Below are 26,806 nucleotides of genomic sequence, written 5' to 3' on the forward strand. Positions count from 1 at the left end.
TTTTTTTAAAAAATCAACATTTGGTATGCTTTATTGAGAGGTGACAAGTAGAACAGGTAAACACAGTAGGGACTGTGTGGGGAACATGCGTGGGACTATACAGGTGAGATGCGGAAATCCCTACCGGGAAATCCAGTTCCTTAGTCACTGACCGTTTCTCCGTGTATTCGTTCACCAGCTCAACTACTAACATTCTAATCAGTAAGCCATACTAAATTACACCCACCAGGATCTGCCATCTTACCAGGGGCCTCTAGTTCATTACATCTTTTACCCCAGTCCCCAAAAATTGCAAATCTCCTTCCTCCTCTTCTCTATCCCCTCTGACCTGGAAGTCTCCCGACTCCTTGCCCAGTGATTGGTCCCCTGAAATCTTTAGTCATTAGGGGAGGGCCTTGCCACATGGTTCAGTCTTTAAGAGCCCCCATGGGCATGCGGTTGTTGACTCTGTAGGCCTTCTTCTGGTGGCCTTGAGTCTCCTGGCTTCCTCATTTCGGCCTCCCATTCTTCCACACAACTCCCGAGCTCCTCCATTGTTTGGCTGCGGGTGTCTGCATCTGTTTCCATCTGCTGCTGGATGAATCCTCTCAGGAGACAGTTATGCTCAGCTCCTGTCTGCAAGCACAGCAGAGTAGTATTAATAGTGTCGGGTGGGCTCTCTCCCGCGGGCTGGGTCTCCGGTCTGGCAGCCATTGGTTGGTATTTCTTCCATCTCTGCTCCGTCTTTGTCCCTGAATTCTTGTAAACAGGACACATTCTGGGCTGAAGGTTTTGAGGGTGGTTTGGTATTCCCTCCCCTGGAAGTCCTGCCTGGCTGCAGGAGGTAGCCTCTTCAGGCTCCATATTCCCCACTAAGCCAGTGGGCTCTCTTACAAGGAACAAGATGGCTTCTAGCTGCTTCAGACCTCTAGAGATTTAGACTATGTACCCACAGAATAGGATACTTTTCTGAAGAGCTGATAAAATACCCAAATATTTCTGCTGGCTTAAATACAAGTTCTTCCATAAACCAATCACTGCTCCAGTGGGATAGAATATGCAGATTAGCTGAGCCTGGACCACATCTTCAAACCTAAGCCAGATCACATGAGTAGGAATACTCTGGGATGTGGGGAGAAGGGAATATGTTGCCCTCAAAGGGATGCTGGACAGACATAAAAACTGAGCTACTAAAAGACAGGAGAATAGTTTTAGCTTCTTTTATGCTTCATTTTCACTAGTAAGTAGGTGAGAATAATCCGAAACCTATTTTATATTGATCTCTAGTATTCTATTAATGCTGGTATAATTAGCCTTGTAATATGAAAAAGAATGTAAGTCAAACCAAGTGTGGTGTAATCCTGGTATAAGGGAATCTAAGACAAGTGATTCTGAATTCAAGGCCATCCTGGGCTATATAGGGAGACAAATAGCCAATAATTAGACCAAAAATCCAATGAAACAAACAAAAAGATAGTAAGTTAACTACTGGACTTTGTCCTGTAAGGCTCAAATCACATGCTTTCATTAAGGGATGCCTGGGACTGTGTTTAGCCTATCATAGACAAGTCATGGTCCTTAACACCAAGTAGAATCATAACTTAAGGGTACGGTTACAGTTTTGTACTTAGGCTTCCCACACTGTAGCCAACCTGGCAAGAGAATGATTTTTAAAAGATACCTTTATACTATCAAGACTTCAAAGAATTAAATTTTTCCCAGGAAACTTATTGTAGGCTGAAGCCCTTGTACCAGCCAGAGGACAAACTTGTCTCTCCACGTAAGATTTTAGATAGTTCTAATAACTTATCAGATGCCACCAGGATAGAAGCAATCAAAGGGGAATCAGTAATGGGAGGAACCACACTGTGACCACGGCCACTTAGTTAGCATAGCTCTTGTCCTTATTTAAGTCTAAACCTGAGCTCAAGACTCTGAAGATCAAGTCAGTGTGTGGGGACCATGTCCGTGGACCTCACTCCTCATCTCAGTGGCTACACCAAATAACCCCTTTCTATGCTCGTCCAAGTTACTTGTCTTTTTAATTAGTATATTGAAGACAAGTGGTGGCTGAGTCTCCATAGCCCAGGCTTTGACCCTAAAATCTCAGATAACAACACTGAGGTTCAGGAGCCATTCTGGACTTTTCTCTTCATTTGAGTTACTAATCACCAGCTGCTGGGGCTTTCTGAGCAGTTGTCTGGTTAATTTTTTTCCAGGGCCTGGTCATATCCCTTCTTCCTTTCTCTCTTAGTCACTAGCTACTCCAAACCAACTCCTTTTCTCTTTCTTCTCTTCCTTTGACCTAGAGTTCTTGATACTGAAGTGTAGCAGAAACATGGCATGGTACAGGGCTGCGGATGGTAGAGAGAAGCAGGTCTCAAGGGCAAACCACACAGGCAGCAGTTCCCAGTGGAGGATGTGGAATCTGTAGAATTTCAAAGGCCTGAGAGAGTCATGGGGTTGTTCCGAGAATCTCCCCAGTCAATAGAATTGGATCATGTATGTACATTGTGAAGACTGCAGTCCTTGTTAATTCATCTGTTTCACTACAGATTTTTAAGGGTAATTCAATTATAGATCAGAAAACAGAAAATAGTGTGTACTCTGTTCTCCCTGTGTCTCCCCCTACTTGACAATGGCTGTCACTGTTTTATTGTTATTATTGGCCTACTCCTACATCCTAAAGGATGTAAACTCTTGCAGAACAAAGACAATATTGTGCTTCTTCTTGTATAATCAGGGCTTATCAAGGTGCCTGGTGCATATGAATGGTTGGTTAATAAATGTTGCAAAGGCCAGGTGATGGTGGTGCATGCTTTTAATCTCAGCCCTCGGGAGGCTCTGAGTTTGAGGACAGCCTGATCTGCAGAGAGAACTCTAGTAGAACAGCCAGGGCTACACGGAGACCCTGTCTCAAAAAGCCATTAATTAATGAGAAGCAAAGAAGGTAGCGGGTATCCAGTCTCTCTTTACAGATGGTCAACAACCACTTTTGCTACCTGTGCTAGGTTTGCCCTGCTTTTGCTGCTTTCCTTTCCTCAGCACCTAGCAGACTCTCTACCATGTTTCTAGGCATTCGGTAGCTCCCATGTCACTCCATGGCAGCCCAAACTTTGCCTTGTAGTGAAACCTACCTTCCTTGGATTGTGTCCCAGGCTCCAAGATTATCTCTTCATACACTCAAGTGAAAACTTCCATCAGTCTCACTGCCAGAAAAAGAAAATCGGATGATGTCCTGTTAAACTGTCATTCTGTAATAAACCGTGTAATGTGATAATCCTTTGGGTGTTTGCATTTCAAACCATGGAGCTGCTGGCTATGATGACATTTCAGGGTTTAAATGACAACGTAGAATGACAATTAGATGATAGATAGACAGACAGACAGACAGGCGGATGGGTGGTGGGGTGCTCCTCGTTCTTCCAGGCCATATCATCAAGATGCTCACCTGCCTTGATCATAAAGTCAAGGTCACCTTAGGAGATTAAAAACAGCAGGGATGAGAAACAATAGCCCAGAGTATCTTAAATACAGAGAATGGAAACCTTTGCTTTCCCTCCAAGGTAAAGAACACAAACCAAGTGAACTGCTTGGGAGTAAAGACTTTCTTATTTAATTTATAAGAAAATCACAAATGGTTATCGCTTTAAAGAGACATGGGTGGGGGGACATGTGGTGTCAAATGCCTGTAACCACAGCACTCAGCAAACTAAAACACAAGGTTCATGAGTTTAAGGCCAGGCTAGGCTACACCCTGGAACCCTGCCCCAAAACAGTGAGCTGCAGGTGGAGAGGCAGCCCTGGGTTATTCATTGAATACCACAAAACACAGAAAAAAGTCAAAGTGTAAAAGACACAAAGCTATGAAACAGAACAAACGATCAGAGCAGGTTACCCTGAGGGATCCTTTAAATGACCATCTCCTAAAGTACATTAATAATTAGACCAAATTGCATTTATAATTAACCTTCTAGAAACCCAGCTGGTATGTGAAGTGATTTCTTCTGCCTAAAGCAATTATGTACAAGCTTCCAGTGTTTTCTGTGTTGTTGGTATTTGTGTTTTCCAGCTTGTTTCTACTTTGTCATTTGTATACTCCCCTCTTCACATTCCCCAAGTTGATTCTGTTGTTGCTGCTGCTGAGATTATAGATTTCTGTGTCTAAAGAAGCCAGCACGGAAAGCTATCACTTTTGCTGGTCTGTTCCTAGTAAATGCTGTAATAACACTTCAGAAGATCATGGTGATTCTGGAAACCCAGGATCAGGAGGACGGGCTTACTTTAGACACAGGAAGTTCAGATCCCCAGGCCTTCCTGTCTGATAGGCTTAAAACAAAGCACTTTGACCACCCTGCTCACTGTCCTGGAAAATCTATCACACTCCGTGCTCTTCTGGGCAGGAACCCAGGTCTCTGTGAGATAGTAAACAGGAGAAGCAAATCGTTCTTTTAGAACTGGTTCATGCTGCTCTTCTCACCTAATATCAAGAGAAAGCCTTCTATATAACACAATATTAAATTTGAAAGCTCTGTAGAGGCCTTTGAGGGCTCTGCTTTCTGGAGACAATAAAATGTGGAAGTGCTCTGAATAATGACTTCTGAAACAAGTTGTTAAAAACTGGTTTGTACAATGTTCATATTGATGCTGTTTACCAGTGCATCCTGTGGGGCGGGGGATGATTTGTCTTCATTCACAAATCCTGGTTTATTATCAAAAATACTCAGTGTTAACTGACATATGCAAAATCAGTGCAAAGTAAGCAAAAAAAAAATTGAATAGTAATGTTCTGGGAAAGCGTGCACACATGACAAATCCAGTCAGGACCCAGTGGTTTCCTGTTTTTCACCATCGTGTTTTTGCTTCATGCAATATTGTGCTAGTGTTGCTAACTTGCTGCCTGCTCTTGGTCATTGTTACCACACTGGGGCCTGAGAGCTCTTTACCAGCAGGATTAGAAACACCGCTATTGCGCAGTACCAGCTAGGGATCTCTGTTTGTGCTCTAGGCTGCTGCCACAGTGTCTCTTCCAAACCAACATCTCCCCACTTACTCAGCTTGGCCGGAAACTACTAGCCTTCTGCCAAGGAATGCAGTCCACACTTGTAGGCTGGTGTGTACGGCTGGGCTGGTCCTCTACAAATGTTCCCTTTCTCCACCTGCTGCATACAGAATCACCGGACCCCATATAGGACGCTCCTCCCTTCAATCACTGTGCGTTGTCCTAGCCTCCTACCTAAGGAAGCCCTAGGCAAGCTTTAGTGCTACATCAGTTCCTCTGTGAATCCCTTTCTGACACGCTTCCTTCCTTTAAGCCTTGATTCCAGATCATTAAGATATGGATCATAGTTCTTACCTTTATAAAAACTCAAAGGTCACCTGAAACATGACTAAAAGTTCTCCAAAAAGTGTAAAATACTATACAAAAGCCAACTTATACCACTGCAGGAGTTATTTACATAATAAATCTGTTCTCTTTAGAAACTTAAGTGTTTTGATGGTAATAATAACATCTACCAGAGTCTGCCCAGCTGGAAACGGTTGAAGTGGGGCACAGCCTGTAGATCCATGATCTCTGGCCTTTCGATTCTCTAACTGTTCTGTGCTTCATTAAGTGCAGGCAAACTTAACTCTTACTTTATCAACTTCCTATAGGATTCCCTGGCAGTTAACACATGTCCTATAGCAGCAGGGGATTCACTAGAGGGTCTCTTGCTCCTTTTTTTCCTGACCAGTCAGCCTGAAGCTTCTCGCTGGCCAGGAAGCCTGTTAACTCTTTGTAAACCGGAAAGAAATAGGAAAGATGTCACTCACACAGACACATACACACCAGCTGAAGTGGAAAATGGCTGCACCACCTTTCTTTATTGCTTTCAGCCTTTTATATCCTTAATACAAAACGTTCTCTGTGTGCGAATGTGTACCTCATAGATAAAATGTTACATAAAAGGGGAGTAACAGAACAATATCAATAACAAGTTCAAAGCAGTGTTTCACGCTATAAACTCGCTCTAAGTTCAAAGCAATGGTTTCTCATGGCCTTGTCTTATCATAGTGCACACCTGTGGCTTCAGCCCTGGACCTGAATGTTTTCCCTCGAACACAGATTTGTCCCAAGCTTATTTCTCTTTTTAGTGTCATTATGAGAGCTCATTGTATTTCTTATTAAACAGCCTTTATTCACTCTTACGAGGAGTGGGCACCTTCTATTCTTGGCTTCAACTTTGTTACATCTTTCTAGAAAACAGCTAAAACCATCTCTTAAAACTTTCTTCCTAGGATTATCTGAATTAAATCAGGGATTCTATAGAATCATTTATTCATGTAAACAGCATTAATTCATGAGAGTTAATCTTTATGTGGTTCTTCAGGAAATCTGATCAATAGTGTGGGTTAATGCCCCGGGATTATTATATTAATTTAATAATGACAGGAAAGGCATTATCAGCTGCAAGATCATCTTGAGATGAAGGCTCTTTGGGACCTTGCCTCACAGAGTTGGCCAATCACAGACCATGCAAAAGTGGTGGGCCATCTCCAGGAAGGCTCCTGACAAATGTCTACAAATTAGAATGTTTCCCCTATTTACGTATTGCTTCAGTGAATCCAAGTTTCGAAGGTGCTGAGAATTATGCTCAATTTCAAAGCAAACTGTTTAAAGAAAACTAGATCCATACAGAAAGATTAGAATAGCTTAGCTCTGTGTGGTGTTCAGTCATAAAAAAGTTATTTGCTTTCTAAAATCCTAGTCTCAAGCTTTATGTTTCTTTATCAATAGAAGAGTCTTCCTTACAACTCTCTCTGTCCAATAAAGGGTAATCTCTTTAAATAGTTTTTTTTTTTGTTCTAACACTAAGTCTTTGCTGCTTTTTGGCTATCTAATTTGTAGATTGATACAGCTACTGTTTCTGGGACACGGTGACAGTAAAAGGTTACATCTATTCAGTTCTTCTCACAGTATCAGAAACTCTTCATCATCATCGTCTTCGTCATCATCATTGTCATCGTCATCACCATCATCATCATCATTAGGTCTCAGGTGCCCCAACCCACTTGGCTCTGCAACAGAATGGAAAATAAGGATTTATTTGCTTCCCAACTGAACATTAACAATCTAATAAGACTAAGTGTGGTTTTCTGGATTGAGTCATAGAGCAGTAAAAGAGCATTGATCTACTGATGGAGTTTGACTATTTCTGTAGTTTAATCAACAGTAATATGCCAATATTAAGTTTATTTTTTTCTGTTTATAAACCAGTGACAGAATATTTGTACATTGAGATTTACACAGACCGCAAACTTAATCTTTCCCGTTGACTCCATTCACCCCGTGTGCGATGTTTGTGACATTGGTAGGAAACAGACACGAGGCAGCTGGCAACTGTTAGCGAAAGGTCTTTTTACTGAGAATTCAGGTGCATTAGCCGTTTGTTATTTCGTAGTGGATCATTTTTTCTCTTAATGTTTGTTATTATTTGTTGGCAAAATCAAAGTGCCTTAAGTTAAGAGTTTGCTTTGAGATCCACAGAGACTCGGTTTCAGTTCACAATGCTTTCATTTACAAGTCTCATCGCATGTCCATTGTAAATTTAATACTGTAAATGTATTCAGACTCATTTACATGCCTATGGCTGCCTTTGATTAAACTTCTTCCAAAAAATAAAAAAAAAAGTTAATTTTTTTCTTTTTTCTTTTTTTCTGGAGCTGAGAACTGAACCCAGGGCCTTGTACTTGCTAGGCAAGCGCTCTACCACTGAGCTAAATCCCCAACCCCTTAAGCTTATTTTTTTTTTTTTTTTTTTGGTTCTTTTTTCTGGAGCTGGGGACCGAACCCAGGGCCTTGCACTTCCTAGGTAAGCGCTCTACCACTGAACTAAATCCCCAGCCCCAGCTTATTTTTAATTAATCAATTTTTTTCTTTAGATAGAATCTCATGCAGTCTAGGCTGACCTTGAACTCCTGATCTTCCTACCTCTATCTCCTAAGTGTTTGGGGTTACAAGCATGTCACGTGTTCAGTTAATCAAAAAAATTATTGATAAGTGTATGGTGGCTATAGAAGGTGCCAACATTAGAGGAAAGTGGGTAAAATGTATACAGAGCTGTATTTTGTAACTTTCCTGTACATCAGCTGTGACTATGAAATTGGAAGCTCATGGGCCTGGAGAGACGGCTCTGTGGTTAACAGCACTTACTGCTCTTGCAGAGGGCCTGGGTTCCTAGCTTCTACACGTAGTTCCCAGCCATTCATTAACTCCAGTTCCAAGGGACTTGACACCCTCTTTGGATCACCAAAGGCACCAAGCATACACACGATGCATATAGATTCATCCAGGCAAACCACTCATACAAATACAACAAAATAAATCTAAATGGAATAATAAATTTTAAAGACTAAAATATAAATAAAAATATTGCAAGTTTGTGTTTAAAGGCTTTAATTATTTTGAGATTTACTGAGTTGTCTCGTTTATGGTTTCTATTGCTGAGAGAAAACACCATGACCAAAATCAACTGTGTGTGTGTGGGGGGTATTTTGCTTACTTCTACAGTTTAGTGTAGTCTATCACTGAGAGAAGTAAGAGCAAGAATTCAAACAGGGAAGAAACCAGGAGGCAACAGTTGATGCAGAGGCCATGGAGGGGTGCTGCTTACTAGCTTGCTCCCTATGGCTTTCTCTGCTTGCTATCTTACAGGAAGCATAATCAAGGAAATCCCAGAATTTTGGAGCCAAAAGTAGGAGGATCTCTGTGAGTTTGAGGTTAGCCTGGTCTACATATTGAGTTCCAGGAGAGCCGCCAGGATTACATAGAAATAGCCTGTCTCATTCCCTACCCTGCCTCCCAAAAAAGAACATGCACCAAGGGCTGGTCCTCAGGCCAATCTTTGTTGTTGTTGTTGTTGTTCTTCTTCTTCTTCTTCCTCTTCCTCCTCCTCTTCCTCTTCCTCCCCCTCCTCCTCCTCCTCCTCTTCTTCTTCTTCTTCTTCTTTCTCCCCCTCTTCCTCCTCCTCCTCCTCTTCCTCTTCTCCTTCTCCTTCCTTCCCCTTCTCCTCCTTTTCCTTCTCCTTCTTCTCCTCCTTCTTCTTATTCTTCTTAAAGATTTATTTATTTTATGTATGTGAGTACACTGTCACTGTCTTTAGACAACCAGAAGAGGGCTTCAGATCCTATTAGAGATGATTGTGAGCCACCATGTGTTTGCTAGTAACTGAACTCAGGACCTCTTTTAACCACTGAGCCGTCTCTCTAGCCCCAATCTAGGTTCTTAATGGAGGTTCCTTTTCCAAAGGACTTCAGCATGTATCATGCTGACATGAAGCTAGTCAGAATACAAGACTACTGAATCAGTGCACTGCACAATTAAATACATGCAGCTGTTTATTCCAAAATTATTGTGGAATCTACTAAATGAAAAAACTATTTGTATATATAAACAAAGACCCAGGTAGGTTTTGAACTTGATTTTGAAGTATTCAAAACTACTTTTCAGGAAAAAGAAACAAAATATTTAGTTGGGAATTAGTTACAAAGACTTATTTTGCCAGTAAGGTGCCAGAAATCTTGTATTCCCACCAAGAAGAGCAAAGCATATTATAGCTACCCAGTGATGTGAGTTTTGTCTAAATATGGCATCCTTTCTGGCCTCTGAATATTCATCTCTCAATCCCAGGGTCACAGCCTGGCAAATGTTTTGTAAGCAGCAAAGAGAAAGTGAAACAGTGACAAATTACTTAGCATCTCCACAGATCTACATACTACTTCAGACAGCGCAGTCTGGCATTGCAAGCGTTAATTCTACAATCACCCTCATAAAAGAAATGGGAAGAGGACTGGAGAAATGAGTTATGTAAGATTTTTCGCTACCTTAAGCTCCACTGTAGATGGCTGCAGAATCATTTCCACAGTTACCAGATAGGAACTCTTCCTTTGATGGTTTAGAGACTGACTGCTCTTGCAAGGGACTTAGGTCTGCTTATTAGCACCCGTATGGCAGCTCCCTAGTTTCAGGGGGTCTAACTTTGGATACCCTCATCTGTTCAGTCTCCACAGCCTTTCCCCAGATTTGAGGAAATGACCACAGTGGTAAGCAGTGTCGATTCACCATCATCATGAACAGTCTTTCCAGAGTTTGAACAGTTACATTGTCAATGAAATGCTACTGTTATGGGAGTTTTACACCCTTGTTATAGAATCAGCAAAAGACTCTTATAGCTATCTTTTTAACTAATCACACACCCTGGCTCTGCCGCCCACTACTGACTCCTTCTCAAGCAGCAGTGCCACACTGTATGTGACTGAAGACTCGATTCCTGTGCTTCTGTTCAGATCCTGAAATGATTGTCCTTTCTCAGCCTCCTGAACAGCTGTGACTGAAGCAGACCTAGGATCCCACCTATCCCCCGGGCACTGCCTGTACTAATAAGCGCATTAAGCCTACATTTTAAATGTTCCTTCTGATGTCTATTTCCAGCGCCAGCCATGGCTGTTTGAAAACGTTTATATAAGATTTTTCACTACCTTAAGCTTCACTATAGATGGCCGCGGAATCATTTCCACAGTTACCAGATAGGAACTCTTCCTTTGATGGTCTAGAGATTCCTTGACTGGTGTTAAGAGACAAATCTGTGATTGGCTCAAAGTAATAGGTAGTATTTATCCAAAACAAGTAGTTGCGGTTGTCCAGTGTTGGTGGACATAATCCTTAGGCTATATAAGAGGAAATTCAGGCTCAGTGTGCTGACTCAAGAGATGTGCTGGTGTTAACTCCTCTGGCATTGCTGCCTTAGGCCCCCACACAACTGCTATTAAGTGGTCTTGCCTACTTTTAGTAGTGCAGGATAAGTTGGTGACACAGGAATGTAAAAAGCGGCAAAGTCAGAAAAGCAGTGGCGGCAAGATGGCCCCCACACAGTAGCAGGTACCCTGTGTCTAAGGCGGCAGAGGTGGGCAGCCCTAGCAGTCTAGATGAAGAGCCAAGACTAACCGATAAAACCTTATAATCAGCCAGAGAAGTGCAAGAGTTCCAGAGAGCTGTTAAGCCTTCGGGGCCAAAGGTCTCATCCTGGGCCAAGAGCTGCCAAGGATGGAGGAACTCCAGTGTTCTCAGACTTACAAACCGGAACACCTGTAGGGTTAAGTTGTGAGGGCTGCGACACTAGAGGGTGCCACTTGGCTGCTGTTTCTGGCTGGATTCAGCCACCTAACAGAAAAGAAGGCTGCAAAGAGACCACTTCCCTTGCCTACCCACAATTCCTATCTAACTGTATAGTCAAGCAAACCTCTGCCCGCTGACTGGTGTCAGGACTAAAGGGACAAACCATGTGGGTACAAATTATTTCGGACCTCTCAGCTCTATAAAGTTGTGAGATGAGCATTATCCCGTTCTGTTAGCATCTATCTCATTTTGAAATTACATTGAATATATTTTTGAATATTTTTAATATTCTACTTTGAATATTTTTTTATTTGAAGCAAAAGCTAAGTAATCCATTCGTGGGTTCCTACCCAACAGGCATCAGCAGAAAAGAGCTTTTAAGAAATGCTGAATGGAATACTCGGAAATACGAGTGAAGGAAGGAGGAAGTGTTAGCTTGATAGCAAATGGTCACTACTTTTAGTTGTAGTTGTTCTGATAGAATAATCCAATGACATTTCATAAACACAAATAAGTTCCTGGAAGCTGGAAATGGGATCCTCTGTGGCAAAGATCTTCCTTCCTTCGCTGTTGGGTTGATCATCTCACCAAGCATGAAGACAGGCCGCTATCCCAGCCCTCCAAAATATGCAAGGTAACAAGGAAGTCAGAGAAGAGATGTCTGATTGTCCCCACCCCCATTCTGGTAGCAGGAGGGAGGGTTTCCTAAGACAAATCATGAAAGATGTTAACTCGACCCCCCCCAAAAAACGCCCGAAATACAGGCCTCGCCAGACGGAGATAGGAGTGGAGAGATGAGTTGCCCTGTGAGACCTGTCAAGTCATGAAAATGGGTGGTCTTTCTCCTACTCTGACTCCCAGCAACTTTGAAATGTCCGCGGACATGTTTGGTGAATCATACTTTCAAAGTACCCCCTCACATAAGGCAAGTTCGCCAGACCGCTGTAGTTTTGCAATAACTATTACTTTAAAGGCTCTTTAACACGACCTTTGAAGTGAGGCTTTGTCTGGGTTCATACTTCATACATTTGTCCAGAAAGTTCAGAGCACGGTGAAGAAGGTGATAGAAGGGCGTTGTGGGGGCCGGTTGTAACAGCCACAAAAGGGCATAGCAACCAGAACGCCGCCCAGGTGGAGGTCCGCGCTGCGCAGGCGCAGGGGGGGAGGTCCCTCCGACCCCACCCCCACCCCCGCGCGCTCGCGACGGCCGGAAGCCAGACTGGGGGGGTGCCCTAGGGAGCGCGCGTGCGCTGTAGAGAAAGAGATAGGCTTTGGGGAAAGGGGCGCCACACGCATGGCTTCCAAAGCCTACTTGATTCGCCAGCGGTTCAGCCGGCTGAGTCAGGTGCGGCCCGGGGAGGAGCCAGCCTTTCCCAGCCCGGTCTCAGCCAGGCCTCAGCTCACCCTCTCCGTCTCTTCAGTGCGGCCTCAACCGCCGCCCCGCTCCGCCCCAAAGGCTAGGCCGCCCCGGCCCGAAGGGCCTTCCTCCCAACCCGGCAGACCCCGCCCTCAGCCCCGCCCCTAGGCTCGCCGGCCCCGCCTTCCCGCTCTCTCGGCCGAAGTGCTCGGGTGTCGCTGCTCCCCTCCTCCGCCCCGCGTCCTGACTCTTTTCCCTCCTTTCCCTCAGAGGATGTCCACCTTCCAGATCAACCTCAACCCGCTCAAGGAGCCGCTCGGCTTCATCAAGATCCTCGAGTGGGTGAGTGCAGCCTACGACGCGGTCCTCGCCCAGTCCAGCGCGGGGCGCCTTGCGGGGAGGCGGGGCCCCGGTAGTGAGGGAGCCCCCGCGCTCGAAGGCCGCGGGGAGGAGATGGCGGCCGGCGTCGAGTCTCCGGTGCCGGCGGCTCCTCCCGGCCGCCCCTAGCCGCGGAGGCGTGGGAGCTCGCTCGCTTTTTTCTCAGGCTTCACTGCGGTCCGCCAAGGAAGACAGGACTTCCTGCTGCGGTCCAACAGATTACGGACCGCCCGGAGGCCCGCGCCTTCCGCGGGCGAGGCTAGACCTGGGTTGCGTCCTTCGCTGGCGGCGGGTACGCGCTCGTGTTAAAAATAGTGTGTCAGGGAAGCGAAGGCAAAGCCCTTGCCCCGACCCATTTAATACCTGGCCTAGGGTGGACGTCGAGGTTGTTTATAGTTAGCTTTAGCCACATCCTGCTTGGAAAGTCAGCTTTTAGCCCTTTCCGGCCAAATAATCATTAACATCAAAAGAGACTTAGTTAGACCTCGTCACGTGCGGTTAGTTTATCAAGCTCTGCGATTTTCCTTCAAACTTCGCGGTCCACTATAGTTCTGTGCTGATTTTAAGAATGTTAATATTTAAACGCTCGGCATTTATTTGCCCAGTGTGCAGTCAGGTTGTGTTTTCATAACCGATAACGCTTAATTCCTTCACAGTTCATTTTGATGGTGAAAAAAAATAAGAACTCCCCAGTTTCGTGCATGTGTTTTATAGGACTTCGAGTTCTCCGATGACTGCTATAATTTTTATATTTACACTATATGCCTCTAATTTTTATGAAAACTGAAATGCAGCTTTTGTCTTGCAACTGGCAAAAGACATGTGACTTTCTTTGCAAACCTAAGTTTAGAAGAAGGTTGATATTTTAATTCCAAAAGTCATAGAGAAATCAAAGATGTGTAAAGGTCAAGAAAAGAACTTTACATTTAGTCTCATTGAATGTTACAATTCAGTTTAATAACTTAGATTTTCACTTAAGACGCAGTTTATATCCTTTCTTGAATATTTTAAATAGTAAAAGTATTCTTACGTGTCTTAAGAAACTAATGCTTTCAGTTTGAAAAGTTTTTATTACACAGGCAGTAATTTTGTAGTAAGGCTATAGAGTGTTAATGGTCTAGTGAATATTTACCCAACAAATATTTGAGTATCATATACCAGCACTGTGCTAAATGCCAGCTTACAGATGTGAATAAAACCATCTTTTTCTCATGATCATTCAAGGATGTAATGGAGATTATAAAAATGCCATATGGTAAATTCTTTATTAAAGATCCTTGTGAAGTGTAGTGGATTAAACAGGAAGGCATCATTGGGAAAGACTTTATAGATGGAAGAACATTTGAAGAATGAGTACTAACTCACTTGGGTGGTGGATAGGGATTGGCTTTCTAGGCAAAAAGAGTCCTGTGTTTAGTGGGAGGAAAGTTGAGGCAGTATAGCCTATGTAAGAAGGTATTTGCTTGAATATTGGGCAGAAGTATGGTCCTAAATTATTATAACACGATCGAAGCCCTTGTTCCTTCTGAGGTTAGTCTTGAAAAACTGGTCCTTTGTGTACAAGTTATAAGAATATTAGGTCGTATATTGGGTAGTGTCCAGTTAAGCTCAGATTCCAAGTGCATCATTGAAGTTGCCTTTTAGAAACTTTCAGTTGTTAACAGTATAAAAATGGCCAAACATGGAGACCTGCTGCTTTAGAAATTATGTGTACCTAAAACTAATTGTAGTAAGGATGGAGATAACTAGAAATTAAACTATGTATAGAAGTAGCACTTTTACGATGACTTTGATAGTTCTGACCAGGTTGGTGATGGCCTTATTGTCTGTGGTAGAAATCATTAAGAAGAATAGAAAAGTGTTTGAATTGTAATTAAGGATATGATGTTGATGACCCCTTCATAGTGTGTCAGTCCTAGTATATATGAACCTATAGTTTTAAAATACTAGGATAGACTAGAGATTCATCTGCCAGCAAAGAAGAAAGGAACAGTTAGGGAGGTAGAATCATCTTGACATCACTGTTAGAATTTTAAGTAAAGAATGTTCAATAATGTCAGGTACCATGAGAACTTTCTTAGAATAAGAACCAAAGTATGCCCTTGTTTTTAGTACTGGTACTTGAGGGACTGTCGATGGCATTAGCAAGAGCAGTCTCAGTAAAATCAGAACCCGGATTAATGTAGGCTAAGTGGGTGGATGTCTGGTAAGGAACTCAGTGAAGGTTGACCATCAGAGAAAGTTGGTGGTATTACAAAGAAAAATGAAAACTAGTTTCCGTTTACAGTTCATTTGTTTAAATACTTTGTCTAGAGCCTGCCATTGTAAGTTGATATACAACAAAACACTATGTTAAACTAACTTTTACAGTTGCTTCACTTTTTAAAAAAAAAAAAAATTTGCTTTTAGAGACAGGGTTTCTCTGTGTAGTCCTGACTATCCTGGAACTCACTCTTTAAATTAGGCTGGCCTCCAACTCAGAGACTCGCCTGCCCCTTCCTCCCAAGTGCTGAGATCAAAGGTGTGCACTACCGTTGCCCAACTGTCAAACATATTAAGTGAATCAATTTCCAAATTTCTGGTGTGATAATGAATACACTTTGGTAATACTGCTGATTTTTACTAAAGCCCAGCAGTTTTAGATTTCAGTCCATTTGCCTAATCAGTGCAAGTGTCAATATACTCAAATAAATGATGTCTTAGTGTTTTTCCAATAAGAATTTGGCCTTGACGGTGCCTGGGGAAGTCTTGGGAACTCTCGGGGGTCTGCAGGCTGAGGTCAATGGCAATGTTGGCAATAAGAACAGAATAGAGGTGAGCCCTCAACAGGACCTCTGGGTATGGATATGAGCACATGAGAAGGTGAACAGAGAGACTGGGGAAGCGGCTCAGTGGGTAAAGTGCTTGCTGCAGAGACCTGAGGACCTGAGCTTGGACCCCCAGTGGGTACACATCGGTAACCTCAGGACTGTCACACTGAGACAGGTGGATCCCTGGGGCTCCGGCTTCAGGTTCAGTTAGGAGCCTTGCCTCAGAAAATAAGATAGAGAGCAATACAGGAAGATACCTCACTTGGCCTCTGGCTCCATTATGGGATGCACAGGTTAGTGCAGTCTTTGTGTGTGTGTGTGTGTGTGTGTGTGTGTGTGTGTGTGTGTGTGTGTGTGCGCGCGCGCGTGCGCGTGCGCGCTCACACTTAAGAAAAGATAGCCACCTAACAAGACCTGGACCAATCTCTCTGCTGGAGAAGAAACAAATTGAACCTTCATTAAATACCCTGAAACATATGGAGAAACCAGTTTTTTAAATTTAAAAACACAAATTTTATCAGTGGCAACCATTTTACCAGTGTTCCCTCCATACTGTAACTTATTCATGTCAAGCCAGCCAAGTCAGCAGTGATGGTGCTGATTTCCTCTAAGGATCATGAAAATAATGGAAAAGTCTGAATTTTTTCATTATTATTATTTATCACATGTGGATCAGGATAACTTGCTGGAGTTGGTTCTCCTGCCATGTGGGACCATTAGTGATCCAATACAGGTCATGAGGCTTCATGGCCAGCAACTGAGCCACTGGCCCAGAAAATGATTCTAAAGTAAATATATTTATAGTCCCTGGACTATGTAGCTCTGTACTCAACCAAACATGTTTTAAGAGTAAAGATAACATAGATGCTTTCAGCATAATGATCTCTTAATCAGAAGAGACTTGTAACTATTTCAGCCATGTCTCAGGAATCTAAGTCCTGAAGGGTTATGGAACTGTTAGCAGAAGTTTGTGTGGTTGCACTGTGAAGAAGTGCAGAGAGTTTGAATAAGCATTGTGATTCTGATTTCATTGCTTATTTCATGAGAGTAACTTGAAGTGTTCTCAGTGTTTAACTTAGTAAAAGCAGTAAGTGTATTTTTATACAAACATTCACATGCAGTATATTTTCAAGTCTATTTCTAAGTGTTTTGATTGCTTACTTTTCCCCCCAATTTTTATTAAATTGGGTATTTCTTATTTACATTTCAAATGTTATTCCCTTTCCTGGTTTCCAGGCCAACATCCCCCTAATGCCTCCCCCTCCTCTTCTATATGGGTGTTCCCTTCCCCATCCTCCCCCTATTACCACCCTCCCCACAACAATCCTGTTCACTGGGGGTTCAGTCTTAGCAGGACCAAGGGCTTCCCCTTCCACTGGTGGTGCCCTTACTAGGCTATTCATTGCTACCTATGAGGTTGGAGCCCAGGGTCAGTCCATGTAGAGTCTTTGGGTAATGGCTTAGTCCCTGGAACCTCTGGTTGGTTGGCATTGTTGTTCATATGGGGTCTCAAGTGCCCCTTCAAGCTCTTCCAGTTCTTTCTCTGATTCCTTCAACGGGGGTCCTGTTCTCAGTTCAGTGGTTTAATGATGGCATTCGCCTATGTATTTGCCATATTCTGGCTATGTCTCTCAAGAGAGATCTACATCTGGTTCCTGTCGGCCTGCACTTCTTTGCTTCATCCATCTTATCTAGTTTGGTGGCTGTATATGTATGGGCCACATATGGGGCAGGCGCTGAATGAGTGTTCCTTCAGCCTCTGTTCTAAACTTGGCCTCCCTATTCTCTCCCAAGGGTATTCTTGTTCCCCTTTTAAAGAAGGAGTAAGATTGCTTACTTTCAAAATGAAATATTAAACATAAAGAAATTTATATAGATAACTTTGGTTTAATGGTAACACTGAGTAACAGTGAGGATCCTACAACTAGAAGTGCTTTGTTTTGGCACTCATAAATTAGATGAATTCCAGTATTTTCCAGTAGAATTCTGAGAAGGAGTAAGGTGTATAAATAGGAAATAGTACTGTGACTCTGGGTATAGGATAATTTACTGAAAACACCAGGTGTCCCCAGTTTTTTTTTCTGCATGAACTTTCATTAGTGTAAATACTTTGCATAAAGCTCCTCTATGCATCTATAATTTGGGTGTAAATTCTAATGTTAGTACCTGAAGACATACTATACATTTAGAACAAATTTACATTTATATATTTTATTTTCTTTAGCTTGATTTTTGAGGTAAAAGTTTCAGATAGTCCAAGCTAGCCTCAAACTTACTTTATAGCCAAAGCTGGCCTTGAATTCCTGATCTTCCTGCTTCTAACTCCTGAGTACTGGGGTACTGAGTACACACATGTGCCACACACCCAGCTTACATTTTTCAGTCTGCATTTAAGTAGTATTATGATAATGTCCCCCCAACTTGTAATTTGATTAACTAGAATCTATTTCTATCTTACAGTGTGGCCTCCAATTCTCTTTTGTACATGAATGCATTATCAGTCTGTACATCTTAGCAGATATTTTCAAACCATATCATATAGAGGTTAGTTTGGTTACAGTTACTTTATTCTATAAACTTGTCTAGACAGGGACACTCACATTGGAATATATGAACAATAAAAATGAGAAAATAGCCGAGGTTTTTGTTCTGTCCTTCCAAGTATGGAATTCAGAAGCTAGTTTACTACATTCACATATGACCTTCTTAATAATTCAGGTTCAGCAGTGAGATTTTAATTTGTCTAAAACCATATAAATAGAAGTTTAAATGTTTAAGCTAATGCTCAGCTGTAGGTTGAATTCCATGTCTGTGGTGTCATTATTCTTGGGTAGCTGGGGCTAGGAAAAATGAATTACAGACAGGGCAAGCAGCTAACTGGTGTCACTTATTAATATAGAGTTAATAGTATAGATTAACAGGTTCATAGAGCTACCCATGTAAAGCAAATGACTGGAGCAAACTGTTTGAAAGAAAAAAATAGTATGACTACTAGCTTTAAAACCCATCTGCAAAAAATAAAATAAAATAAAATAAAATAAAATAAAATAAAATAAAATAAAACCCATCTGCAATATAGAGAGCCAATCTGGAAAGCTCCTGCCCTGTTTTTAATGTCACTTCTATTCCATCTGATTGCTTCTCAGTGAGAATGTGATTCTGATGTTGCATTACCAGGAAACCCAGCTTTTGTGTGAGGTACCCTAGGTTTAATGATAAATTTACATTTTAAAAATAAATACTAAAAGAATTATACAAATCTTAGATATAGGTTGGGTTTTACTGATGGGCATCCAGTATATAAGTTAACTCTTTTGGTATGGGTTTGGGGTTTGTTTGTTTGTTTGTTTGTTTGTTTGTTTGTTTTTGTGGTTATTTGAAGCAGAGTCTCATTACATAGCCACAGTTGGTTTGGAACTTGATATGTAGAACAGAGTGGTCTCAGACTCAGAAATCTTCCTGCCTTTGCTTCCCAAGTGCTAGAATTAAAGGTATATGCCAACTCTTCGAGCTAGTATATAACTTCTAATCATGGTCAGACATTCTATAGAATAAAAAATAGAGAGATGGTTGTATACTTCTCTAAAAATTATTTTGGGTGTTTTAGTTATTATAAATGTGTGCCTTGGGCCTTTTTTTCTGGGTAAGGTGAATACAAGAATTGCTAGCATGAACACAACACTTGATAGGACAGTACGATACTCTCTAATTCCTACATTAAGAAACTAAGTGGACTTTATATATTATACATGTATTATATATATAACAAGATACACAAGAAAAATAGTACTGGTAGAGTTATTACAAAATGGGTTAATGTTTGTAGCAGTTCAGGAGAATTTATCAGTTTTACCATAGTGAATTAGAAGCTTAAAAAAAGTTCAGGATTAGGGGCCTTCTCAGAGGAATATGTGTACAACTAAGACATAAATACTGGAATGTTTCAGAAACAGTAGAAGTACACTGTGCAATGATAGCAGTACCTGGCAGAGAACAGAGTTCAGCCAAATCTAGAAAGACAGTTGCAGCTGCATTAGCCATGCCATTTATGCCATATTTGGGAAGTATTTGTTTTGTTTCTTAACTATATACCTGAAAATTACTGGAGGAGTCCCCTTTAAACTAGGGTTACATGATGAGATTGCAATTTCAGACTAGTGTGACATCATTCTAAAATAACTTTGTTCAAAAAAATAAAACAAAGCAAACAAAAATATACCAGTCACAAAGTAATTTAATGTTGTGTTAACAAAAGTTCCTGTGTAGGGAAGGCTGACCTTGACCTTCTGAGCCCCCTTCCCCTCCGGAGTGCTAGAATTACAGGCATGTGCCACTACTTCCAGTTCATTCAGTACCAGGGAATAAACACAGGACTTAGTGCTTACTGGGCAACTCCCTTAACAGCTGACTACATTCCCAGCCCCAGACTGTGTATTTTTATTTTAAATCTTTTAAATCCATGGCATATTTTCCACTAACAGCATGTCACAATTTAGATGGCAACATTCACTATTAGCAGCCATCAGTAGCTGATGGTGATTTTATTGGATTCTTTAGAGCCCACATAATACAAGATGCGTGATGATTGGAATGAGATTAGAAACAGGAAAAGTTTGTTTAGCAACTCCCACTAAAATCTGGTTAAGTGCCAAAACAAAGAGTTGTGGATGTGATACAAGCAGCTTTTAAAAAATTGTTCTAAACTGGGTATGCTGGTGAAGCTAAAACATAGAAGTAGAAACAACAAGTTGTACAGTTATGTGAGTTGAAGGCCAGTCTCATCTACAACGTGAGGCTTAATCTTCAAAACAAAAGCCTTTTTAAAAGTTTTCATATTCTGTATAATCTTATGCAACATGATTTTTTAACTCAGCATTAGGTTTCTGCAACGCATCTATATTGACAAGCTATAGTTCCCGTATCTTTTTCTCCCCCTCTCTTTCCTCCTCTTCCTCCCTTCTTCCCTCCTCCTCCTCCTCCTCCTCCTCCTCCTCCTTTTCTAAGAGTGAGGGGCCTGAGAGATGGCTTAGATATTAAGAGCACCTGTTCTTGCAAAGGACCTGAGTGCCACCCATGTGGCAGCTCACAATCATCCATAATTCCAGTTCCTGGTACTCTGTTGCCCTCTTCAGCCCTTTAACAATATCAGGCACTCAGGTGGCTCACAGACATATGCAAGGAAAACTTTGACTAATGCACATCTTTTTTAGAAGATGGTTTGAATATAGTGCAAGAAGGCAGGGAGCCAGGGCAGTAACTAGATACACCTGTACCTTTTTGATACATAACTTTGAGAATGTAAGAATAGCTACCACGATCAGTTTTCCTATTGCTTTTCCCTCCCTCCTCCTTTGATATAAACAGTATTGCTGTGAACATTCATATGTAAGTCTCAGTACTTGAGAAAGGGTCTCCTTGGACCTTTGGACTAGTGAGTCCTTTGTGACATTATTCTTACAAGTATTTCACCTACTTTTAACTTGCTTTATATTCAGAAGTTGGCTTTTATTTTAATTTATTTTAGCTGTAGTTGAAATTAACTATCTTTTATGGTAGTGCTTTTTAAAAGAATCTTAAACTCCTTTACATGGTCGCAGATGTTCATTTTTAAAAGCGTTCTCATTTAAGTTCACAACTCACTTGAACCATTTTTGAATAACCCTTTACTAGTTATCTATTACTGTATAATAAATTGCCCCAGCTTAGCAACTTAAAACAACAGATATTCATTATCTCATAGGTTCTTTGTGGAAGGGATCTGGGAGTTTGGGTTCAGGGCTTCTCTTGAGGTTATTGTCAGCTATTGGCCAGGGCTTTACTAATCTCATAGCCTCAAGCTCAGTCATGTGGTTATAGGCAATACTTGGTCTCATGCCCTTTAAGTCTCTGAAATTTACTTGAGGGGGTGGAAGGTATAGGGGTAGAGCACTTGGCGTAGCATGCTTAAGTCCTTGGGTTCAGTCCCTAGCATGTGACATGGGGGACAGGGGAGGCCTACATGCTGGACATGGTGACTCATGCCTGTGCTTCTAGCACTCAAGACAGATCACCATGAGCTCCAGGCTAACTTAGGCTAGATTTATAAGACCTTTCTCAAAAACAAAACCCACAAACGTTAAATAGTCTGACTCTCCTCCCAATTGGCAGTGAGCATCGTGAAGTAGTATTAGAGAAAGTTCAAGAGAGTGAAAGAGACAGAGATTGGCTGCGGGAGGGCAGTTTGCTTGTTTTAGGCAGCCATATGTATCTGGGCTGGCAAGACTGCATAGCCAAAGGTGCCCTTGAATTTATGGTCCTCTTTAACTCCAAGTCCTAATTACAGGGATCACAGATATGCTTATTTTATTCAGTGTTGGGATCAGTCCCAGGGTTTCTTGCATGGTAGGCAAACAAGCTACCAATTGAGCTACATTCAAAGACCAGAAATAGCAGTCTTATTATAATGTAACGTTAGAAGGAACTTGTTTCTTCTGATGTATTCAGTACTCTGTATAGATAAAACTTAAGGGAAATTAAGTTTTCCTCTTGATGGAATTGTGGCAAAGTATCTAGACATACCTTATGGTCAACACAGTCCTTGCTCAGTCCTCCTGTGCAGTGGCAAACTCTGTCAGGTAAAAATGTTCAAGATTCTAATCTGTTTCTGGCCTCTTTAATTTGATCTATTGGTTCAGTTTATTTATATTATTTTCATCTTTAATAACCTTAAATGTGAATTTATTCCCAAGACTCAGTTCTTGCCTTTCTCCTGCCCTATATATTTATGTATATTTATTTGACAGAATATTCATATTTATCAGTACCTATGAAATCTTAACAGGATACCTCAAACTGCACACAGGCATTACTTTTCATATGTGTTACCAAATTCTTTTTTGTGTATTTCTTCTTTGGAGGAACCTCTAATTATTACTACAATACTAATTGTAATATTTAATACCCTGTAAGATTTAATACTCGAATAACTCATGAGAAACCATATCTAGCTTTCCATTATTTTGAGAGTATTTTCCATTATTTCCAAATAATTGCGAGTAATCTGACTAAAATGAGAACAGGTTTTAGATTCACAGTTTGCATGGCTTTAGTCCATCATTGGGAGACTCAGTCACTTGGACCTGTGGTAAGTAGTGCTCGGTTTAGTAGCTCTTCTTCAAGACAACCTAAAAGCAGAAAGAGACACATAGGGCTGGGTTTCCAGTATTTCTTTGAAAAGAATGACCTTTCTTTTAGTAAGACTCCACTTACTAAAGGTTCTTCCATGTTCCCATCATGCCATAGGTTGGCAGTATGTACTGGCATCTAGGGAACACACATCCAAACTATAGTATCACATATTTAACATTGTAGGCTTTGATAGGAATTATACATAAAAATGTTTCTAATGTTGGATGTGTGTAACATTTAGCAAAGAGACCCCAAATCTCTTTAGTTTTCTATTCTGGGAAGGGCAAACAGTAAGTATAGTACATAGGCAATCTTAAAGGTGATGAAGAAGAAATAGAACAGTGTACATAGAATGTTAGAGAAAGGTGGTAAGGGAGAATCCTCTCTGCTGAGATTACATCTGCATAGTGAGCTGAGCAAGTGAGGAAGTGAGCATGTGTTAGAGTTGGAGGGAAAAGCCAGTGAGACCCTGGAGGAGGTGTTTAATGACTAGCCAGCAGATATGTAATGTGTGGAATGTAATAATGCAAAGGAAAAAGCAATGTAATATGTGAGTTAAAGATATTAGGGAGCTAAAAGACATTCAAGAACTAAGGAGTTGTTTGAGGGCTTTTAGAAGAGGGTATCTACTCTGCCTTATATATGTGTTTAAATTAGTAGTGCACTGAAATTGTGGCAAAGAGGGAACCAGGAACACTACTATTAAGGCTATTAGTGCAGAATCCAGCCAAGAAGTTGATACGATGGCCATTTAGATTAGGAAGTGGTGATAAGTACATTCCATGTGTATTTTGAAAACAAGAACCATTGACATTTACTGAAGTTTTGAAATTTCAGATACTATAGCACCCAAAATAAAGTATTTTTGTTGTGGAAAACAATTTATAGAACAAAAAAAGTTAAGTCTTATATCTTGTATTGCACTGAAAAATGACCAATATTAAAATTTTTATGTATAACCCTTCTGAATTTTACTCTCTTTAGGTGTAAATGTGGATATACATGTAGTATATTGTATGAATATTATATTGTACATAAATTCTCTATGTAATGAGAATGTTTCATTAATCATCAATATTGTAATTAAAAGCTTATCCTGTTGTATAGATGAATTCTAGTTTATGTGACTCTCTAGCAATACTTAGAATGTTTCTGGGTCTTTCTGTTACAGGTAGAATTTAAGGAAGCTTTGTTATATTATAAGTGTATACATAATCAAGAAAGCGGTTTCCAACTACTTTTTCAAACCCTGAAATTTGTGAAAGTGATGTTTCACAAGCTCATGAAGTAGCCTCTCGTTTTTAACAGTTCACATCAGTAATCATACTTGCACTCAAAATCCAAAACACCTTTAGTTTTTGCATTTAAATTTTTGATACAGAAAAATGGGTCTTATTTTAATTTCTTTGGTTTTGGTTTTTTTGTTTTTGTTTGCTTGTTTTGAGACAGAGTCTCTCTTATTTCTTGCTGACTTGGAACTCTTGATTCTGTGTACACCAAGCTGACTTTGAACTCAAAGTAATCCACCTGCCTCTGCCACCAGGCCCAGAAGTTTTTTTTAAAGTTCATATTGTATGGGAAAGTTCATATAATACTTGGGAAAATAAAATCTCATTTGTTGACATTTGTACATTTTTATAAAGCTTTTAGTGTATGGTTAGTAATTTCTAGAATACTTATGAACTTGGTTTTAATGATCTCTGTACTTTTGTTTTAATGACCTTTATTTTGGCTGTAGTAACGTTTTGTGTTTTGTTTTCTATTTTTTGGTTTTATTTTATGTAGTTTGCTTCTATCTTTGCTTTTGCCACCTGTGGTGGGTTTAAGGGCAAAACAGAAATTCAAGTGAATTGTCTTTCTGCACCTGGTGAAAATAAGACGATTACAGCTACTTTTGGTTATCCATTCAGGTGAGTTATCTTTTACTTGTCCAACAGCTGTTCCAATTTCATACTTAGTCATTAGTATCTTTAACAATTCTGGATCCAGGCAGAGGCCTGATGTCGCGTGAGTCTCTGCTCCTGGGAAGAGCAGAGATAGGAAGAGAGAATTCCAAGACGATCTGGTGTGGCAAGACACTGCCTCAAACACATGGACTTGGGAATGTTTTCCAACTTTGTTTACTGAAGGTGGTAGAATGTTTTAGATTTGCATGATTACTTGCCTTTAGTCAGACGATGGTATAGACCAGTGCCTGTCTGCAAATTTTTCCTGGTCTCTAGAAGGAACTCTATATACAAAGGGGAGTATATTTATTACTTTCTAGTTGCTGAGACCAAATACCTGACAGAAGGAAGAAGGAAGAATTGTTCTGGCCCACAGTTTCAGAGTCTGTACCACACTAAGTTGACTTCATGCACTTGGGGCAGAAAATCACTTAGTAGTGAGAGTGTGTGGCAAAGGCGGTTCTTCATCTCATGGTAAAGCAAGCATGCCCATAAATGTCCTCCTGCCTCTAGGAAAGCCCTTGGCTCAAGTCCAGAGCCTGTCATAAGAGTGTCACTAGAGAACCAGGCACTCTGTACATGAACTTCTGTGAGAAAGTTTGAATGGGCCAGCCATGATGGCACATACCTTAATCCTAGCACTCCTTCTCAGTGAGTTTGAGGATTGCCTGGTTCTACATAAGAAGTTCCAGTTCCAGGGCACCGAGGACTACATAGAGAGGCCCTGTCTTCAAAACCAAGCAAACTATCACCACAACACAGTAGATCAGAGATGGGAAAAAATGGGGACTACTCTGTTAGTGAGCCAGTCTGCTACCAGAACACAAGCATAGTTTATGAAGATACATATTTCTCGTATTTCCGCAGTTACCAAACTAATAGTGTTTTATGTCATTTTAAGACATACATAAAGAATACATGTTTCTCAAGAATAAAACCGTGTTTATTTTACTTTTAAAGGAAAATGAACAGTAACAAGTATCTCTGAGTTCACTATTTCACTGAAAAGTTTATTGTAAATATTGTGTCTAGGATATGAATCTTCTGCTTAGCTTGCTTTACTTAACCTTTCAAAGACTCAATTTTCTGCCCAATAAATTGAAAATACAATCTTTTAAGAATGTTTTGAGAGTTAAGTTTCAGGATTTTACTATGTATCTCTAGTTTGCCAGGAACTTGCTCTGTAGATAGCTGACCCAGGAATTGATAGAGATCTGCCTTCCTCTGCTTCTTGAGTGCTAGGACTAAAGGCTAAAGATGCCTGTACTCTCTGCAAGTAAAATACACATTAAAGATCTGTATATCCCGAGAGCTTACTAATCATCAAAGATTTTCCATCTCTTATCCATTTGTTTTGTTAATAGTAACCATCTTTAATAACGTTGGTTTTATAATTTATAAATGGGGAAAATGTCAGGCAGTATGAATTTTCATTTAGCTAATAAATCAAGGGTTAAAATATGAACCATGGGTTTGAAGAAATAGGTCAGCAGTTAAGGGCACTCTTTTGGAGGACCTAGGTTCAATTCTCAGCACCCACATATGGCTCACAATTGTCTGAACTCTAGTTCTAGAGGATCTCATACACTCCTCTGGTCTCTGCAGCCATGAGGCACACGTGATATAAAGACATAGATGCAGACAAAACATCTCCACAAAGTAAAAATTAAAACTGAGTCTCTAGGTTGGTTGAAAATAAATTTTTTAAAAAAAAGAATATCATCACAATTGGTCTCCTAGAATTAGTGACACAGACCTCTGCTTCTTAGAATAGAAATGTAAGTTGTGAAGTATTTTTATAATTCCTCCTAATATGATAAATTTTTATTATAGGAAGATAGTATCTAAATGTTAAAATGTTTAATTCCATTTATATTCAATCTGTCATAAACTGAATAAATTTATGGGTATATGTAGTATGAAATTTTTAGTTTAGTTAAACAATTTAAATCTTTTTTTAAAAAGAAAATGTTCTTAGTGTACTTGGGGATCATATTTTGAAATATCAATACTC

General features: G+C 40.7%; 1 protein-coding gene and 1 long non-coding RNA gene across 6 annotated transcripts in view; one reads left to right on the top strand and one right to left on the bottom strand.

Annotated features, from left to right (window-relative positions):
* On the bottom strand, positions 1 to 12,590 carry LOC102547473 (uncharacterized). Of its 4 annotated transcripts, none has more exons than XR_010052593.1 (4): positions 12,539 to 12,590; positions 6,936 to 7,038; positions 3,117 to 3,188; positions 1 to 615 (listed from the first exon to the last, which is right to left on the bottom strand). It is a non-coding gene; the product is annotated as an uncharacterized LOC102547473 (long non-coding RNA). The 4 variants fall into 4 exon arrangements; XR_010052592.1 differs by lacking the exon at positions 12,539 to 12,590 and adding an exon at positions 12,101 to 12,263; XR_001838371.3 differs by lacking the exon at positions 12,539 to 12,590 and adding an exon at positions 12,123 to 12,262.
* The window catches only part of Sypl1 (synaptophysin-like 1), an 18,965-nt gene continuing 4,503 nt past the window's right edge, over positions 12,345 to 26,806 (top strand). The window contains exons 1-3 of one of the 2 annotated variants that reach the window (XM_039112628.2): positions 12,345 to 12,479; positions 12,762 to 12,833; positions 24,632 to 24,756. In XM_039112628.2, coding sequence (XP_038968556.1) covers positions 12,429 to 12,479; positions 12,762 to 12,833; positions 24,632 to 24,756 — 248 coding nt within the window. In that variant the 5' untranslated portion in view covers positions 12,345 to 12,428. The remainder of the gene's footprint in view (positions 12,480 to 12,761; positions 12,834 to 24,631; positions 24,757 to 26,806) is intronic. The other variant, NM_001014263.1, reaches the window with a different exon arrangement.

This window comes from Rattus norvegicus, chromosome 6 (assembly GCF_036323735.1).
Source record: "Rattus norvegicus strain BN/NHsdMcwi chromosome 6, GRCr8, whole genome shotgun sequence".
In the NCBI taxonomy this organism is placed as follows: domain Eukaryota; kingdom Metazoa; phylum Chordata; class Mammalia; order Rodentia; family Muridae; genus Rattus; species Rattus norvegicus.